General features: G+C 33.8%; 1 protein-coding gene across 6 annotated transcripts in view; it reads right to left on the bottom strand.

Moving 5' to 3' along the window:
• Window positions 1–18,349, bottom strand: part of LOC123564538 (protein white-like) — a 90,546-nt gene that overhangs the window by 12,633 nt on the left and 59,564 nt on the right. For all 6 annotated transcript variants that reach the window (XR_008369935.1, XR_008369936.1, XR_008369934.1 and 3 more), the window contains 5 exons: window positions 4,285–4,421; window positions 3,783–3,831; window positions 3,359–3,548; window positions 2,830–3,000; window positions 49–215 (listed from right to left, as the gene is read on the bottom strand). Coding sequence is in view for 3 of the 6 variants with exons in the window: in XM_053537197.1 (XP_053393172.1) it covers window positions 49–215; window positions 2,830–3,000; window positions 3,359–3,548; window positions 3,783–3,831; window positions 4,285–4,421 (714 nt within the window). In the remaining 3 variants the exon portion in view is untranslated. The remainder of the gene's footprint in view (window positions 1–48; window positions 216–2,829; window positions 3,001–3,358; window positions 3,549–3,782; window positions 3,832–4,284; window positions 4,422–18,349) is intronic.

Here is an 18,349-nt window from a genome sequence, read left to right as displayed (position 1 = left end):
GACTTAATCCGGGCCATTTGAGCATATATCAAAGAAATATTTGCTTACTTATGAAACAATACGAACACTTCGGAAGAAGGCTGGTGTATTGTGCAAAGCACAGTTTTGCCTTTCTCGGTCATTGCTCTTAGGTTTTGTACAATGTTTTCCGCCATGAAGGAATCCAAACCTGATGTTGGCTCGTCACAAAATAGCAGTGGAGGGTTGTTCAATATCTGTACAATGTACAAATACAAATAATAATATGAATTATCATAATTTGTTTTTTACAACATAATATTCATTATTCTTGTGAAATATCGGATGATATTGAACATTGTATTGTAAAAGAAACACCCATGCCACACACATCGTGTATGTCATACTCTGCTGTCTATCAGTTAAAGTATCAAATATTAGATGTGTCTGATAATGCTCAAGCAAAACTAGCACGTCAATTATACAATATTTATGATTTTTAGCATTTTGAATGGTGTAGCCGAGATGGGCACCTTGTATCTGCAGTGCATCAATGCCAACCCAGAAAACAGTAATATTTGAAAAACGCTGATAACTTATTTCTTATTTCTGAATGAAGTGTGAAATGGTCATGGTTTTGATTTAAAATTAATAGAGATATTGTTTTTGAATTTATTGTTCACTTTAAAAATGAAATATGTTTGCTTGGAATTATGGATTACATTCTTATCCAAGTACGGGGTGATTTTTACGGCCGTCAAATGCCTCTTAAGGATTCCATAGACTTTACCAAAGGTTGAATTATACATTGTCAAACAAAAACAATTGTGTAATATGAATGAATGACAAATTAGATGATATTTCAAAAAACAAGATTTTGTTTAATAACACCTACGTTTTAAGAGAGATTATTGTTCTTATTCACCTCTGTATATCACAAAGTTTATCATATTGTAAAGATCCAGTTAAGAAAGTGCTATCAGTATCTATCCATTTGAGAGTCATACATTTTGAAGGGCAATATACAATTTTTCTTTAAATGATTACAAAAAAGCTTTGCTGTTGGTGAATGGTATTACTCTGATTCGCCACACATTTGTGTCCCAATTAATAAGACAAGAAGGTCATGATGACCCTAAATCGCTCACCTGAGTAATATGAGCCACATGTTTAAAATGCCAAACTGATGCTAAAAAATTAGAAAGTAGATCAGTAGGTCACATTCATGGTAACTCAAAGACAGTTTTAAGATGGTATGCAAAACTGTACATGTCATCCAAATTTCAAGGCTGTATCTAAAAAAACAAGAAAGTGGGTCAGTAGGTCAATGTCACAGTAAGGTGGGACGTAATCACTTGGGTACATCAGGTAAATATAATTAAACAGTCTTGAAAATATGATCTGATCATTTTTGAAATATTTTTCCTATATAACTCATATAACAAGTGACCACCAGGGCGGGGCCTCTTTTCACCCCAGGGGCATAATTTGAACAATCCTGTTAGAGGTCCACTAGGCAATGATACATACCAAATATCAAAGGCCTAGGCCTTGAACTTTCAGACAAGAAGATTTTTATTTTTTCCCTATATAGTCTATGTTAAACTTGGGACTCCCGGAGCAGTGCCTCTTTTCACCCCAGGGTTATAATTTGAACAATTTTGGTAGAGGACCACAAGGCAATGCCACATACCAAATATCAAAGGTCTAGGTCTTGTGGTTTTCGAAAAGAAGATGTTTAAAGTTTTTACCTAGTATATAAGTCTAATATGTAAAACTTGTGATCCCCGGGGTTGGGCCTCTTTTAATCCCAGTGGCACAATTTGAACAATCTTGATAGAGGACCCTAAGATGATGTCACATTTCAAATATCAAGGCTCTACGTCTTGCGATTTTGGACAAGAACATTTTTAAAATTTTTCCTTTCGGTTACCATGGCAACCAGAGTTCTGCATGGAATTAATTTCTTTGAACAATTTTGAAAGGAGATTACCCAAGGATCATTCCTGTGAAGTTTGGTGTAATTCTGCCCAATGGTTTTCAAGAAAAACGGACGGACGCACGACGGACGACGCACGACGGACATTGAGCGGTCACAAAAGCTCACCATGAGCCTTTGGTTCAGGTGAGCTAAAAAATATTAGTTTTAAGCACTCCATTCACAGAAGACTGAGTTTTATTGTATACTTTTATGTGAAATATTGAGAAATATTGATGACATATAATGAACATTTAATTGTATTTATTTTTCACTGCAGTGAGACATATTTTCTATGTTTCATTGATATTCAAGAACTATTTCAGTATTCTTGGGTAGTAACTTTGTTATCATTTTAAGAGAAAAATGTATATGTATTATATTGAAGTAAATTATTTTAAGTCAAAGTATAAAATTTACAATAATCACAAACGGCTTATGGTACGTTTTATCCAGTATGTATACGGGTACACGGGATTTAGCCTTCTGCAAAGGGACATTACTCGAGAGACCTTTAAACGCCAGCAAATAAAATATGTCGAAATTATCGAATACTGCGAGTTGTACGCATCTCGTAAAAGTACAATGTTATATTTAATATCTTCGCTGTTGCTGTAAAGATAACGTTTTCCGTTTATATCTAAATATGACTAAATTTCAGCTGTTTGGAAAATGTTCATATTTATTGTTAATGTCGCTTGTTCTAGAGTGGTTACGATAAGCTTGAAGCTTTCATCACAATCGAGCTAAAACAAATTAGTATAATCTAAATGTATACAAACGGCGTGTTCAAACATTTATGTACATAACAAACAGAAAATTAAAGGTTTTATCTTGAATAAGGTAATTATTTTCATACTATTCATTTTGTTCTGCCTTTATGATTTCTTTACCTCTGAAGCAAATGAAAGTCGCCTCATTTCACCGCCAGATATTCCTTTTATTCGGCCGGGATCCCCAATCATATTGTCCATGCATTTCTGCAGACCAAGTTCTTTAATAACGTCGTTTACACGATGCATTCTCTTTTCTTTAGACATATTTTTGTCCATCCGCAACAACGCCTGATAAACAGAAAACAATGTTCCAGTATGTACACGTATGATGATACAATTAATTAGATTGTTAAACGAAAGCAACATATATACTTTTGAAAAAAGGGTCATGAAGAATTAAATAAAATACAATGAGCTGGTCCAGGGCAAACATAACATGAATGAGTTCCATTTTTGTATTTGTGCATTCTGTTTCCACATCTATTCAGTTTGTTTAAAGTCAGTAAATATTTATATACTATACATACACGTTTTGTGCAACAATGCTCATTCCATAATAAGATATCTCAAACTTCATGGCTTAAGTTCAATATTCTGAAGAAAATTTTGACAATATGTATGCATTACTACAACATTCAATACACACCCTAAATGTAAGATGTTCCTTCACAGTCATTGTAGCGATGAACATGTCGTCTTGACGAACGTATGCAGAAATGTTTCGAATCTCATTACCAACATTCCTTCCGTTGATTCTGATATCACCGCTGGTTGTTAAAGATTTGTGATCTATCCTTGATGTAAGGGTGTTTAGCAAAGTGGTTTTGCCTGAGCCACTAGAAGCATCAATACACAACTGATCTTATACAATAGCTCGGGGATCTTTCTTTCTACGAAAACTGACTCCAAATAACGTCGTCGCGTACATAAATATGTAAGTATATCAGCTGATTATATAATTATATAACAACTGAATGCTTGATTGGATGTTTAAGAAAAATAAAGTCGTGAAATACTAAAAAAACTTTAATAAGATGAAAAGAAATGTTATAAAATAAGCAGACCCTTACCTTGCCCCAATGATTGCAAGCAAAGTCCCAGATTTGATATTCCCATACACTGAAAATATACACATTCATAACTGCAACAAATGCAGAGAAAATGAACAACTGATAGAAAATATAATATCATATTTTGTTGAGTTTTTGTTTTGATGCTTATAATCAACATTTAAGTTTAAGAAAATATCTAAAAATCACAGTGAATGATAATATATTCACAAGTAGCCATGTGGAATACTGCTGTTTGTCTATAGCTGGTAGTTATAGTTTTGAAGATGTATAGTGCGAGATGTAAATAATATCAGTTAATAGCTGTTTTTAAAGTAAAATCACATTGTTTTCCGTTTCACAAAGTTGATATAATTCAAGTTACGAAATGTCTGTTGAACGTACGCTGTTAAGTTTGTCTGTTTACCTCTTAACCTCTTAATAATATTATATTTATCATCCTTGCAGACAATGTTAAAAAATGAACTGCTATCAAGAAATGCCTATTCGTAACTTTTCATACCGTTCTTTAGGACCTGCGTTGGCGGTTCTATAGGATCGCGTCTTCTACAGCAGACCCGAGTTTTAGGTTTGACATACACGTTGACATTTTCCCATGATATTGTCACTGCCTCCGTTACCTCTGCCTCGTTTTGTACGCTGTTAAAATACGTAAAACAGAAATTCGAATGAGTTACCAAATCTTTATTAGAAAAGATGTACAGATACAAGACATAAAATGCAGCGCAAAGAATCACCCTTACAGAAGACATTAATTTTGAATAACACTACGGGTGTGCCTTAACATGACAACCATTACAGCACAACGTTTATTGTCATATTTGAAACCTGATACCAGGAAATATTTGCTTAGCCCGCATTTTCCTTCTCTAGAAACTGGTAAATAACACCTAAATGTAATAATAAGTACATATTATAGTGAAGACATCCTAATCTTACGACTCTCACAAAAACTCACATCTGTTCATTTGGTAGAGTTTATGTTAATGTGATATTCTGAAGCCGAAAAACAAATGTCACCACCAAGATCAGAACAACGTATCTGGCTGCTTAAATAGCATTATCATGATAGCAGTTAATGACATTTTTGATATCAACATCAAGCGACAATCATTTGATTTAACTACCAGAACAAACAATTGAAATAAAAGAAGACATATCACATATTATAATCCCAGCAACAGCATAGCTGTCAGAGGCAAGATAGTTAAAGTCAGCGACACTTACTACTGGACCAAAGAGTGTGGAGGTTTTTTTGAACTGACAATAGTATATAACGAATTTTTAATGTCAATTCTGTAGGAGAAGTTTCATCCAAATCATATATCATAATAGTGTCTGATATGGAAAAGCTCACCTTGGTTTATGCTATAGGGCGTCTTTCACGCTACATAGACGTAGCTAAATAGTTATTTACTTTTGATTCCCTGTAGTAGCTTATACCAGTTTGTAATTACTTGTTGTATGATTAAATTTATTATTCCTATACAGGTTGAAAACGATAATAGTGGATTATAGGACTGTACTTTTCCGTCCGTCATTCCGTCTGTTATTCCGCCAGTCCATACTCGTTTCGGTCTATAATGCTATCATGTAGCGTTTGATTTTAGTATTACTTTGCACGTATGTTCCCTTTAATGAGTCGACGTGTCATGCGCAACACCCAGACCCTTAGCTCGAAGCTCAATGTCACACTTAGAAGTTAATAGTTTTATTTTATCTTGTAACACTTTCAGAGGTCAAGATCAAGGTCACACTTAGTATTGTATTTGAAACTATGTCATATGGACGCGTAATTACAAACAGCTATAATATTAATATTCCTATAATTATGTGAGTGTCTGTCGGATGGATGAATGGGAAGCTTTTACTCGTATTTAATACATTGATCATTGATACATTTTTTAAAATATGATTTTGTGAAATTTATCGTAAATGTTTGTATACATGTGTATTGTTGTTGTTCTTAACTCTAGGCCATACTGAAAATAAGTTTACGTTTCATTTTCATGTTATGTACACTTTGTATGTTACCTTCATTAAATAAAGATTTTATTATTATTATTATTATCATTAATATTATTATTATTATTATTATTGATAGGGTCTCTTTTGTGTTCGGTTCATAAATCTGTCATCCATCAAGGGATTATAGAAGTACTACCAATAAATGTCCCCCTGTTAGAGATGTACACGCGTAAACAGATGTGAAAATGAACAGCGGATTAGCATCAAAAGTGAGGGATCTTCTAAAAGTTTTTGAGATATATGTTAGGCCACTTAAACATTAGACCACATTTTCATTTCTTTCATTGTTATCTCAAATATGATCGCACAGTGTCCGTCTGAACGTCCAACGTCATCATCAGTCGTTTTGTTGAGACACTAGAGGTCACAATTTTACTCATTTCTTTAAAGACACTTGATCAGAATGTGTTCTTTAATAAATTCTCAGTACAAACATGAAAGCTTGTGAGAATGTTTCTTTTTGTGAGTTAGTTGGGTTTTACGGCGAATCGACACAAAATGGTCATATATCGCTGAGAAGAAGTCATATTGAAAACGCCAACTGTAAAGCATAAACATTTATGTAAAATGTAAAGCATACCTAAAACATTCATGTAAAAAAAATAATGTAAAGCACACTATGAATAATGTAAAGAATATCTAAATTAACCATGTAAAAATGTAAAGCATATCTAAAATCAGTTATTGTCACAAATTGACATACGGGCCTTATTTTATCTGTATTGTAAATGCAGGTATTGCATCATCTTTTTGTAAATTTTGAGTTATTGAGGTAAATGTCAGATTTCACGCATGAAATACCTCTCATGTTTTTCTGTATTTAAAACCCTTAAAAATTTCCATGTAAATTTCTTTAAAATTTCCCTTTTCCCTTAAAAAAATTTTATTTTTTAAAAACCCTTCAGAAAATTTAAATTTTTTTTAAAATCCCCAAAACCACTTTTAAGGGCCTAAAATTGTCAATTTAAATTCGCGAAAAAGTATTTTAGTTTCCCCCGGGCTTTTAATCGTAAAATTCCCGTGAAAAGGGAAATAGTGGGAGTCCACGGCTTAGCCGTGAACCCCTAAATTTTTAGTTTTTGGGGGGACATTACCCTTTTAAATAGACTGGACTAAAAACCCCCTTGCGCACAACCACCTTCCGACATTATGACGAATCTATGCCGAATTATTTTTTTTGCTAAAATTTTTATGCTCGTCGAGGTAAAAATTTTTTTTTAATTTTTGTATGATTTTGCTTTACGATTTTTATTTTTGGAAAATTTTTGTTCATTCTAGAAAATTCTGAAACCCTTTACTTTTCGCAATTTTTTTGGGCCCTAGTTTCGGGTATGTCAGGAAAATTTATTAAATTTTAAAACTTCTGTAAATTATTTAAAAAGAGGATCAAAAATGTTTTTATTTATAAAAGATGTTAGTTTTTATACTAAAATTTTTTAACTTTATTTTTAAAAAAAGGTCTTTTTTTTTCAAAAACTAATGCCCCAAACATTTTTGTTATTTATGGAACCCCCTTACTGCTTGTAGGGTTTAGGGAAAATCTATAGGGCCAAGTCGGGCCCATTTTTGTAATATATTATTGTAAATGAAATTGTGTCCCAAAGCCCAAATTTGCAACACATAAAAAGTCCGTTTAAAGTGTAGGGCTTTGGGGATTTTAAAATGGTTTCCAACTATCAAATACCGTTTGTTTATATTAATTTTTTTAAATTTTGGGTAGTTGTAAAAAAATCTGCATTTTTATCTTGTCCGTATCTAAAATGTTTCATCATATGCCTTTTCCCAATCTTTTTCATACTTTAAATTTATCAAAAGTAAGGGAACCCCTTTTTTAAAAAAAAGGGAAAAATTTAAATAAAGTGAGGGGGTTTATTTACTTAATTGTAAAACCATTTGAATTTAAAGTACACATTTTTTTGGGTATAAGTAGCACGTTTTAAATTTAGGGGAGCCTACGGAGGTATGGTGTCCCCCAAAGGAGCACTTTAGGGCCCTGACTTATTTTTGTTTGGAGGTCCCTTACCATAGGGTTTATATATTTTACCCTTTTCCCTTCCCCCCGACGATTTTCCCTTGGGTGATGTCAAAAACCCGGAATTACAAGGGCCCGATTTTCACTTGTCTTCACTCGCCTGGATGTGATTTCCCAGCGAAGATTTTTCGTCCCGGTTTGTGCCGTAAACCGCAAAGCATGATTTTGTTATCCTCAAAGTCAGCTCAGGATGCAATACCTCCCAAACCATGGGGACCAAACCGGGAAATAAAACGTTTTCCCGGGTTTTAAAGGGGACTGTATTTTGTTTTAGAAGCACTTTTTGTTTTTTCTACTTAAAGTTCAAAATTTAAATTTAAAAGAACGGTTCCGTCCAGTTAAATTTGGAATTTAAGAACTTTTGTATCTAGAGATAAAATTTTTCTTTTTTTTTTTTTCTTATAATCAGTTTTTTTTTCTTTTCATATCTATTCATTGTTAAAAAATTAAATTTTTTTAAAATAAACTTGTAAATATTGAAAAAGGGTTTTGATTTGTTCTATGGTTACTGTCCCGGTACGGCCTTTCCTGTCAAAAAGGTGTCAGAAGGGGGAACTCCCCTTTTGTTCGACCAGACACGGAGCTTTTCCCGAACTTATTCACACCCATTTAAACTGCAGCAAAAAATTTGTAAAGATTCCCCTTTTTTTGGGTTTTTTTGTTACACATAAATATTTTTAAATTTTTTTTCAGAGTGACGGCTTACCTAAACCCAAACAAACGATCCGTAGCTTCGGGCAAAACCATTTTTTTGTGGTACGACTGATAGACGTTGTTTAGGGACATTTGGGATTCGGGGTGAGTTCGTTCCTTTTATTTTTTTTTTGGGTTTTAAAATTTTGTGTCACCATGATTGGGCCCCCATATATCTGTCCCTGAAGTGACCCCCCTTGACAAGGAGATTTTTCCTACTCACTCTTCCTTGTGCGTCCCCCTACTTCTCCCAGTGACCCCTTTTTGGTTTTTAGTGTGCTGAAATACATCCAATACGTATTTTTTTTTTTAATTTGGTGGGGTTAGAAAAGTTTGTTTTCGGCATTACTTTTAACATATTTTTTAAGTTTTATCAAACCAGTGTGTTAAAACCTAAATTTTTATCTTGGGGATAAAACACTTTGATTTTATTTTTGGGTTTTATTTTTTTTACACAAAAGTTTTTACCAAATTTTACAGTTATTATTTTTGATAGGCTAGGGTTTTGGTTTTGGGGGCAGCCTACTGTCACGGTACTTTTTTTGGCTTGTTGCCTATAACCCTTTGATTGACACATAGTACTTTTTCCCGCAATTTATGTCTTTTATTTTAGTGAGGACGTTTTTTGTAGAAATAACGTATTGTATATTACTTTGTTTTGGCTTAAAGTGGAAAATTTAAAGCCTTATTTGTAAACTATGTAGTCTAGTATTCCCTCACGTTTGTTTAACTAGTGCTCGGGTTTTGTTATAGTGCGTTTTACTGTATGTTTATAGGGGTTAAACGAAAGGTGTAATCAAAATATTTATAGAGCTAACGAAGGGAGGAAAAGATTTTAGGTTATGAAGGAGGGAAAGTTACGTAACTTTTTTTAAGGAAGAGCAGGCTGGGAACGTGGGGGAAAGACTTTGTAGATTGAAGCAGAGAAAATAATTGGGAGTTAGAAGCTGGGTTTGCAGAAAAAAAAGATAGAAAAAAAAAAAACAAAGTAGTTTAGAAGCAGAGAAAATTAAGAGTAAAAAAGCAGAAAAGAATAGTTTAGAAGAGATGGGAAAGATTAATTTCCCGAAGTTAGGTTCCGAAGGAAACGATAAAAATTATGAACACTAGTAGCTTAGGGCTGAAAAGGGAAAAGTTAGATTTAGAACGAAAGGTTAAAACTAAAATAATTTAGAAAGGGGAAAAGGAAAACTTTTAAATGTTAGCTAGGAATTAGAAAAGAAAAAGGAAAGGAAGAAAGTAAAAAATTAAAACGAGCAAAAAATTTTAAGCCCAGCCCTTAGAAAAGATGTAAGAAAAAAAAAAGGGGTTTAAGATGTCTCCCTTTGATGAAAAATTGATTCCATGGATGCGTAATTGAATTTTTGTACGAAACGTACGCTTTTGGCGCGGGTTGGGGAAAAAAGAATATGGCCCACTTAAATTCCCGGGTTCCTTCTAAAGGGACGGCAAGAGAGGTTTTTAAGGCTTCCGTTGGAAAAATGGGAAGGGATTATGAAAAAAGGGGGAAAGACCCTTTTTTTACTTTCATTCGAACTCACTGACGAGGCATAAAAAAAATTTTAGAACTAAAGGCCCTCGTAAATAATGAGACCTTTGTGATTTTCCACCCAGAATAAGTAGTTTATTTAGATGGTTGGCTTAGACGAGAAAGGTAAAAAAACGACGAAGGTTTTTAGATTTTATTCTTAGGGCCCAAATTTTTTAGATTCTGAAATTAGAGAACTAAACCCAAAGAATTTGAGAGTAAGGGGTTAGTTAAAGCTAGGATTTTAAGAAGAGGCAGATTTTTTTTTGGGCAAAAAAACCGGGGAGGCCCCAATTAGCGTGAACGAACCAAAAAGGACCGGAGCAAAAAAACCATATGAAAACCTCAGAGACAGTTCCTAGAAAGGTCGAAAATGGGGGCACTAGTAATAGGGGGTAGTAGCAATTTTCTAATAGGGGTAAGGTTTTAAACCCCTTTTGGGGTGTACTGAATTTTTAAAGTGTGGTCGAATGGGCAAGTTAAATTTTAGGGAGGATGGAAAGTAAAGGGCCGGTAACAGTGCTAATGCAGAAAGCAGATTTTAAAAGTAGAGCTGGAACAGGAAGGTAAAAAGGGGGGAAATAAAATAGAAAGGGAAAGTAAAATAGGTAAGTCGTGACCGATCTGGGAGAAAGGGGTTAGGGGAAGAAATGAGAAGAGATGGATAAGTCAAGTGGTAAAGAAATTTGGAAATATATTATAGAACTAAGTGATGTAAAGGATTGGGTTTATCTTTGTGTAAGTAAAATTCCCCTAAAAAAACCCGGGTCCTTGAAAGGGTGGGGGATGTTTCGCTGTGGGGGATACGGGTTGTACATTTTGGGGATAGAAAAGGGAACTTAGAAAGAACCCAAGTCATTTTTATAAAAAACCCCGTAGATTTAAGTACATAGATGGGGGGAAAACATGGGCTAGATGTACAAAATAGTTTGTATTGTCCGTATTTAAAGGGTACAGTAGAGGCTTTGGGGTTGTAGATAATCCCCCCAAAAGTTTATAATTGGAATATAGGGGAGCTGTAGAACCTCAGTTTAGAAACTTAGCGTCACATTTGAAACTAGGGCCCCAAACCAAAGTTAAAAACCGGGAAAGCTTAAAGTTCCGTCCCCAGATTTTTGATGAACTAGAAGGAAATTCCCTTTGAAAACAACAGAAGATAGCCTTTTAAAATTTGTGTAAAAGAAGGCTGAGGGAAAGGGAAAGATTAAGCTGTAAAAGGTAAAGGTTCAGTTAGGTTTGAGATTTAAAGGGTAGATTGTTTTATAAGAGTAAAAACCCCCCCAAATTTAACAAAAATAACAGTTGATTGTAAAACCCAAAAGTCTTAAAAAAACGGGGGGATGGAAAATTTTCCATGACTCGTTTTTTTGTCAGGCCATTTAGGGATAAGGAAAAATAGTGATAGGGTATAGGCGAATTTTTTAAAAGGCCAGGGGTAAAGGCAGAGGTTGAAGGTATTTTCATCATGTAGTATTTGTCAAAGTACTATAGCTAAGGGGAGAAATAAGTAAAATTCCGTTTTGGAAAAAAGCCTTTTTATTGATACTCCGTTTAAGAGAGTTTTCCGTCGATAAACTTTTTTCCCCCATCGAACCTATGACCCGATAGGAAAAAAAGGGACATTCTTACTATGGTAAATTATGCTACCCAGATAAAAAGGAAGCCTGCACTACCTAGTATTGAAACTTTAGAGAAATACAGAGGCATTAGTAGATATGAAAATAGATTAGGATGCCAAGGAAATGCTTACCGATTGTGGTCGCAGTTTTTTCGTCAGAACTTATGGCAGAAGTAAATAAAGGGTTTTTTGTCATTAAGGCGTTAACCAAAAAACACCGTATCACCCAAAGTGTAACGGGTTTTGTAAGAATTTAACGGGAATTTTTAAAAACCCGATGTTGAAACGTAGTATGAGAGACCTAGAGATTGGGATAGGTATTTTTAATTTCTATGTTTTTGGCCTTTTTCCCTGAAATTCCGCAAGAAAGTTTGGGATTTTTTTCCCTTTGAGTTACTTTACGGTAAACCCAAACCGTGGGCCCCTAATTGCAAGAGAATTTTGGGCTGGTAAGACGGGGAATGATGAGGTTAAAACCCCTTACCAGTATGTTAAAGGAATTTTCAAGAAAAGTTGGGGGATACGTGTAAATGCCAGCCAAAATTAGCAAAAAATATTTCTAATACAAAAAAGTATTACAAAGGGGAAAGGGTAGAGATAGGAAAGGGTTTTAAAGGGAGGGATAAGGTCTTGTTTGGGTTAACCCCACGAAACATAAAAAAGTTTTTGTTTCTTTGGAGGGGCCTTACCCTAGTAGTAGAGGGGAGTAAATTGACAATTTTCAGGAAAAGAAAGTAGAAGGAAATTTTAAAAAGTTTTCCCCTGCCAAAAATGCCCGGGAAAAAGACCCGTTTAAAGGGAAAGGGTATAGTAATCTTACCAGATAAGGTTTTTTTAAGTAAGGTTGGAGCAGCTATTGTAGAGGGGGATTTAAGAGATTTACCGATTAGATCCGAAAGAAAGTAGTGTAGTTTTCCCCTAGGTAGAAAAAGGGTATGTTCTGTGTCCCCATAAAAACCCGGGTACAGAAAAGTACAAAGATTAGAGTAAATCCGGAGTTACCAGTAGCATGTAAACAGGAATAGTAATTTGTTAGACCCCTTTTTTTCAAAGGTAAATTTACAGATATTTTTTTTTGTTAAACATACTTCTATTGATACTTTTTTTTGTTTATCCCCAAATTTTTTGGGGGCCATTGGGATTCCCCTCCCAGATTTTTACAAAAAAAGGGGCAGCCAAAACTTTTTAGAAATGGGGGGGAAAATCAAAAAAGGCTTTCCCCGATTTGAAGGCTAGCTTAAAAAGGGGCCCCCTATTTGAAATTTTCCAGATTTAGATCAACTTTTATTTGAGATAATGCTTTAATTTTGGGGTTTTTGGGTCAGTATTAAATTCAGAAAAATGATGGAGAAAAAAAATTTCCCGAAGCGTATGCCAAATAGAAAATTGCTTTCCTAAGGGGGCAAAAATACTCAGTGATAGGAAGGATTTTTTTAGCGATAGTAAAGGGGAGTAGCTAATTTTTCACCGGGATTTGTTCCGGGAAAACTTTTTATTGAGACGAACATCACCCTCACTTTTTGAATAAAGGGGGAAAATTAGCACTCCAGGCTGTGAGATGGGGAATTTGGGATTTAACCATATAGGAACCCGTATCAAGCAATTCCTGGTAGAAAAAAATGTAGGGGGCGATTATTTAGTAAGGTAAACGGTGCTATATTTTAAAGGGGTACAATTGCAGTGTGGGGGTTTTCTTTTGGGTTTTCTTTTTTTCCCGTATGTCCCTTTTTTTTTTTCATTTAAGAAAAATTTTAAATTTTTTTTTTAAGGGGGACGTGTGTCACAAAAAGACCATACGGGCCCCATTTTAATTTTTGTATTGTAAATCAGTATTGCATCATCTTTTTTTTAAATTTTTGTTTTTGAGGGAAAGTCAGATTTCACCATGAAATACCTCATGTTTTTCTGTAAAATTTTATAACTTAAATTTCCCTTAAATTTTTTTAAATTCTGTTCCGGGAATAAGAAAGTTTATATTTTAAAAAACTTCCCTTAAAATTTTTGTTTTTTATCCCAAAAACCCCTAAATGGGGCCCCAAATTGTCCAAATTTAAATTTTGCGCCAAAGTAGTTTGATTCCCCGGGTTATCGTGAAACCCGGAAAATGACAATAGGCGGGGTCCACGGCTTAGCCCCTTAATCCCTGAAATTTAGTATTTGGGGGGACATTATTTCCCTTTAAAAAACTGGACTAGATATGCCCCTTTCGCACAACCCCCTTTCCCACATTAAGACGAACTATGTCTGAAAAATTTTTTTCTTGGGTAAAATTTATGCTCGATCGGGTAAGAAAAAAATTTTTTTTGAAATTTTTTTATGATTTTTGCATTAAAAGAATTTTTTTTTTGGTAAATTTTTGTTCATTCTACAGAAATTTTGTAACATTTACTTTCCCGGGTTTTGATTTTTTGGGTATTTTTGGATGTTTAGGATAATTTATTTTAAAATTTTTAAACTTCTGTAAATTATTTAGAAAGGATCTTTAAAATTTTTATTTTTTATAAATGTTGATTTTTATGAATTTGTACAATTTTATAAAATACTTTTTTTCAAAACTTATGTCAAACATTTTTGTTAATTAAAGGAACCCCATTTACTGCATTTTTATGGTTATTTAAAAAACTATATGGCAAGTCCCAGTGCCATTGGTTTTTTAATATTTATTGTAATATGAAATTGTGTGCCATTTTATTGCAAAAACATACCAAAGTCCGTTTTTTGTGTAAGGCATTTGATAATTTTAGGTGCCAACTAACAATACTTTTATTTTTTTGAATTTTGGGTTTGTTTTTTAGTTTTTAAATAATTTGCTGCATTTTTTCATGTCCGAAACTATAATGTTTCATCCTAAACTTTTCATATCTTTTCATACTTTAACTTTAGTCTTTTAAGTAAGTAATCTTGTAATATGGAAGTAATAAGTGACGTATTTTAATCATGTGACGTTTGAACTTAGTAGCACATATGTTTTGTATAAGTAGCACGTATTATTTATGGGAGCCTACGGAGGTATGGTGTACCCAAAGGAGCAGCTTTATGCCCTGACTTATTTGTTTTGCTATGGTGCTTACCATATGTTATATATTTTAGCTTCTTCCGCCAGACGATTTTACCTGGTGATGTCATAACCGGAAGTACAATGCCCGAGGTTCACTTGTCTTCACTCGCCTGGATGTGATATTCCCAGCGCAGAGCTTTCGTCCCATGGTTGTGCCGTAAACGCAAAGACGATGATTTTTGTTATCCTCTGAAGTCAGCTCAGGGATGCAATCACCTACCACCATAGGGAGCCAACACGGAATCAACGTATTCACGGTTTAAAGGGACTGTATTTTGAATTTAGAAGCTACGTTTTGTTTGTGCTACTTAAAGTTCACAATTGAATTAAAGAACTGTGTCACGTCAGATTAGAATGGAATTTAAGAACTTTTGTATCTAGAGATACTGAACTTTCTTTTTTTTTCTTTCTTATAATCAGTTTTTTTTTCTTTTCATATCTATTCATTGTTAATAATCATCTTTTGTAAATAAACTTGTAAATATTGTAAAGGGTGTTGATTTGTTCTGATGGTTACTGTCGCCGGTACGGCCTTTCCTGTCACAGTTATGTAAAAATGTATATACGTATGTGTTTAAATATCAGCTGCAAACATAATAATATTGCAAGATGTAAATAAAAATATGAAATGTTTTTTCATGAAATGATTTTTTGATAAATTCTTATCTGCTTTAAAAACGATAAAATATTTCCGACTGAAACTTTTTCAGATAACTCTTTCAAAGTGTGAACGTCATAATATGTACTGCGTTGTGTAGCAAAGTCCACACAGTCGATTAAAACATGTTTAACAGTTAGCGGTGTTTGACATGGTACACATTCGGGTTGATATTCTTTATTCAAAAGATAAGAATGAGTCAAACAGGTATGACCTATTCGACAGCGAGAAAGAACAACTTCCTCCCTGCGAACAGATTTGTTCTTCGTGCCATTCATCTAGAGTAGGTTTGATATCATGAAGTTTATTTGATGAAATGAAGCATTGTTCCATGACGATTGCCATTTAGATAAAATGTACTTGTTTATACTGGGCCTAAAATCGGTATGTGGTAGTTTTAAATTAGATTGTGATAACGAAAGAGATTTCTTTGCTGCAGTATCAGCATCCTCGTTTCCATGAATACCAACATGACTGGGAATCCAACAAAATATGATAGATTTTTTAAAGATAGTTCATGAAACCTGAGAAGAATATTTTGAATGAAAGGATTTTCCATATTTCGGTTATGAATTGACTGTAAAAGAGAAAGCGAGCCGGAAAAGATAACAAATTTTTCTTCACTATTTTTTTATATACAATTTAGGGCTCAATCAATAGCTTTTGCCTCGACTGAAAATATTGTTGCATTATTTGGCAAACGTAATTTTGACTGATGAAGGTGGCTGACAGCAGCACATCCAACCTTTGATTCATCTTTTGAACCGTCTGTGTCAATTGCAAAATAGTCCATGTAAGTTGACTTGATTTCTTGATATTTGGACTTGAATATTTCAGGGTTTGTTTCAGACTTTCTAAAGGCAGTTTTCAAATCGAAAAGAACTGTAGGGGCATGAAGGGTCCATGATGGTGTATCTAGAATTGAATTTTCTTTAATACCATCGGATTCAAAGTCAGTTTCATTCATAGAAGATTTTCTGCGAAATCCAAACGGTTTGATTTGTTTTGGTTTTTTCTCATATGAATCGGAGTACTTTGGTTTAAAAATAATTTTATGAGCAGGATTGGATTTGTTGGCAGCCACTCTTAAAGCATATTGCAATGAAAGTGGACATACTGAGTTTTCGATTGGGAAAATTTAAACCATTTTCCATGGCCCAAGTTTGAACTTTATTCAAACACTGTTGTAATTGGCGTTCAATCGTACGCATATTTTTTGAACGATAACATATCAAAAAATCATCAACATATGATGAAAAGTCTGTCCCTGGTAACAATTATTTCACAATATTATTAATTTTGATGCTAAAAAGTGTGACATAAAATAGAACCTTGTGGAACTCCCTGTTCTTGCTCAAAAGAGTCAGAAAGGGTAGAACCAACACGTACTTTAACACTTCGATCAGATAAAAATTGTGATATAAATGTTGGCAGACGACCTTTTAAACCTATATGGTTAAGATCATTCATAATACCATATTTCCATGTAGTGTCATAAGCTTTTCCTAAATCGAAAAAGACAGATACTAGATGCTCTTTTTTAATAAATGCATCACGAATAAGACTTTCCAGTCGAACAAGATGATCAGTTGTGCTGCGTTGTTTGCGAAAGCCGCTTTGAAAGTTTGTAATTAATCCTTGCGATTCGAGATATCAAACTAGTCTAGAATTGATCATACGTTCTAGAGTTTTACATAAACAGCTAGTAAGGGCTATCGGTCTATAATAACTTGGGTTCGTGCTATCTTTTCCGGGTTTTTGTATGGGAATAACAATAGCTTCTCTCCAGGAGTCTGGAAAAATACCAGTTTTCCACGTTATATTGTAGATTTCAAGGAGCAGGTCTAATGATTCTTGTGGTAAGTGTTTTAAAAGTTGGTAATGCATTTGGTCTGGACCAGCTGCAGTATCATGACATTTGTATAGAGAGTCAAGTAACTCTGTGATCGAAAAAGGTTTATTATAATCTTCCTTATTATTTGAATCAAATTCAGAGGTTTGCTTTCTTTAGTTAATTTAATGTTTTGGAAACTTTGGTCATAATTATGTGATGAAGAGTTTTTTGAAAAAGCTTCACCAAGAGTATTAGCAATGTCCTCTTTGATAGATGCAATAGACTGGTCTGATTGTTTAAGGTATGAAACATTTTAAGTTTTTTCTTTTCCACTTATTTTACGAATCATTTCCCAGACTTTTTTAATTGATGACCTAGAATTACGTTTAGAAACGTATGAATGCCAGGACCTTTTCTTTGCTTGTTTTATAGTTCTGCGAGCTTTTGCTCTAAGGACCTTAACTGATTGTAGATCGTCTTTTGTTGGTCGAATATTAATTTTTTAACGGCCGCTCTACGTTTTCGAATAGCGGTCTTACAATCAATATTATACCATTTCTTGGAAGTTTTTGGAATGGACGTGTCTGCAATATCTGATAAAATAACAGAAAACCGATCAACAGGATAAAAAAAATTGGTGAAATTCTCCAAAGACAAATCAAATTTGCATAAAGACTGATATTGCTGCCAAGTCAGCTTGCTTTATTAAATTTAAAATAAGAGGAATCACCTGACGTTTGTTGAACAATGCTTGATCTAGGCAAATTTTGAACCTATGTCATATGGACTCAAAAACTAAGTCGCTATGTAAATAATATAAAAACCTTTTTAACACACTAATGGCTTCTAAATGCTTTACATGAACCTGGTTCATACAATATTGAACAAGTTTGAAACTTCGTCATGTGAGGTCTAAAACTAGATCAATAGGTCTTTTAATAGATTTTTTTAACTCTGATCTTCATTAGTCCTGTTAAAATATTTCGTTTTCAAATTTAGGGTCATAAAATATATCACTGGGTCACAAATCATAAATAAACATTATTTAAACTCTAGGGGCTGTATTCTCTTAGTCATGTGCATGAAATCTAGTCAGAATGTGTGCCTTGATAAAATAT

Source organism: Mercenaria mercenaria, chromosome 2, assembly GCF_021730395.1.
Source record: "Mercenaria mercenaria strain notata chromosome 2, MADL_Memer_1, whole genome shotgun sequence".
NCBI classification, from domain to species: domain Eukaryota; kingdom Metazoa; phylum Mollusca; class Bivalvia; order Venerida; family Veneridae; genus Mercenaria; species Mercenaria mercenaria.
This window is presented reverse-complemented; position numbering and strand designations above follow the sequence as displayed.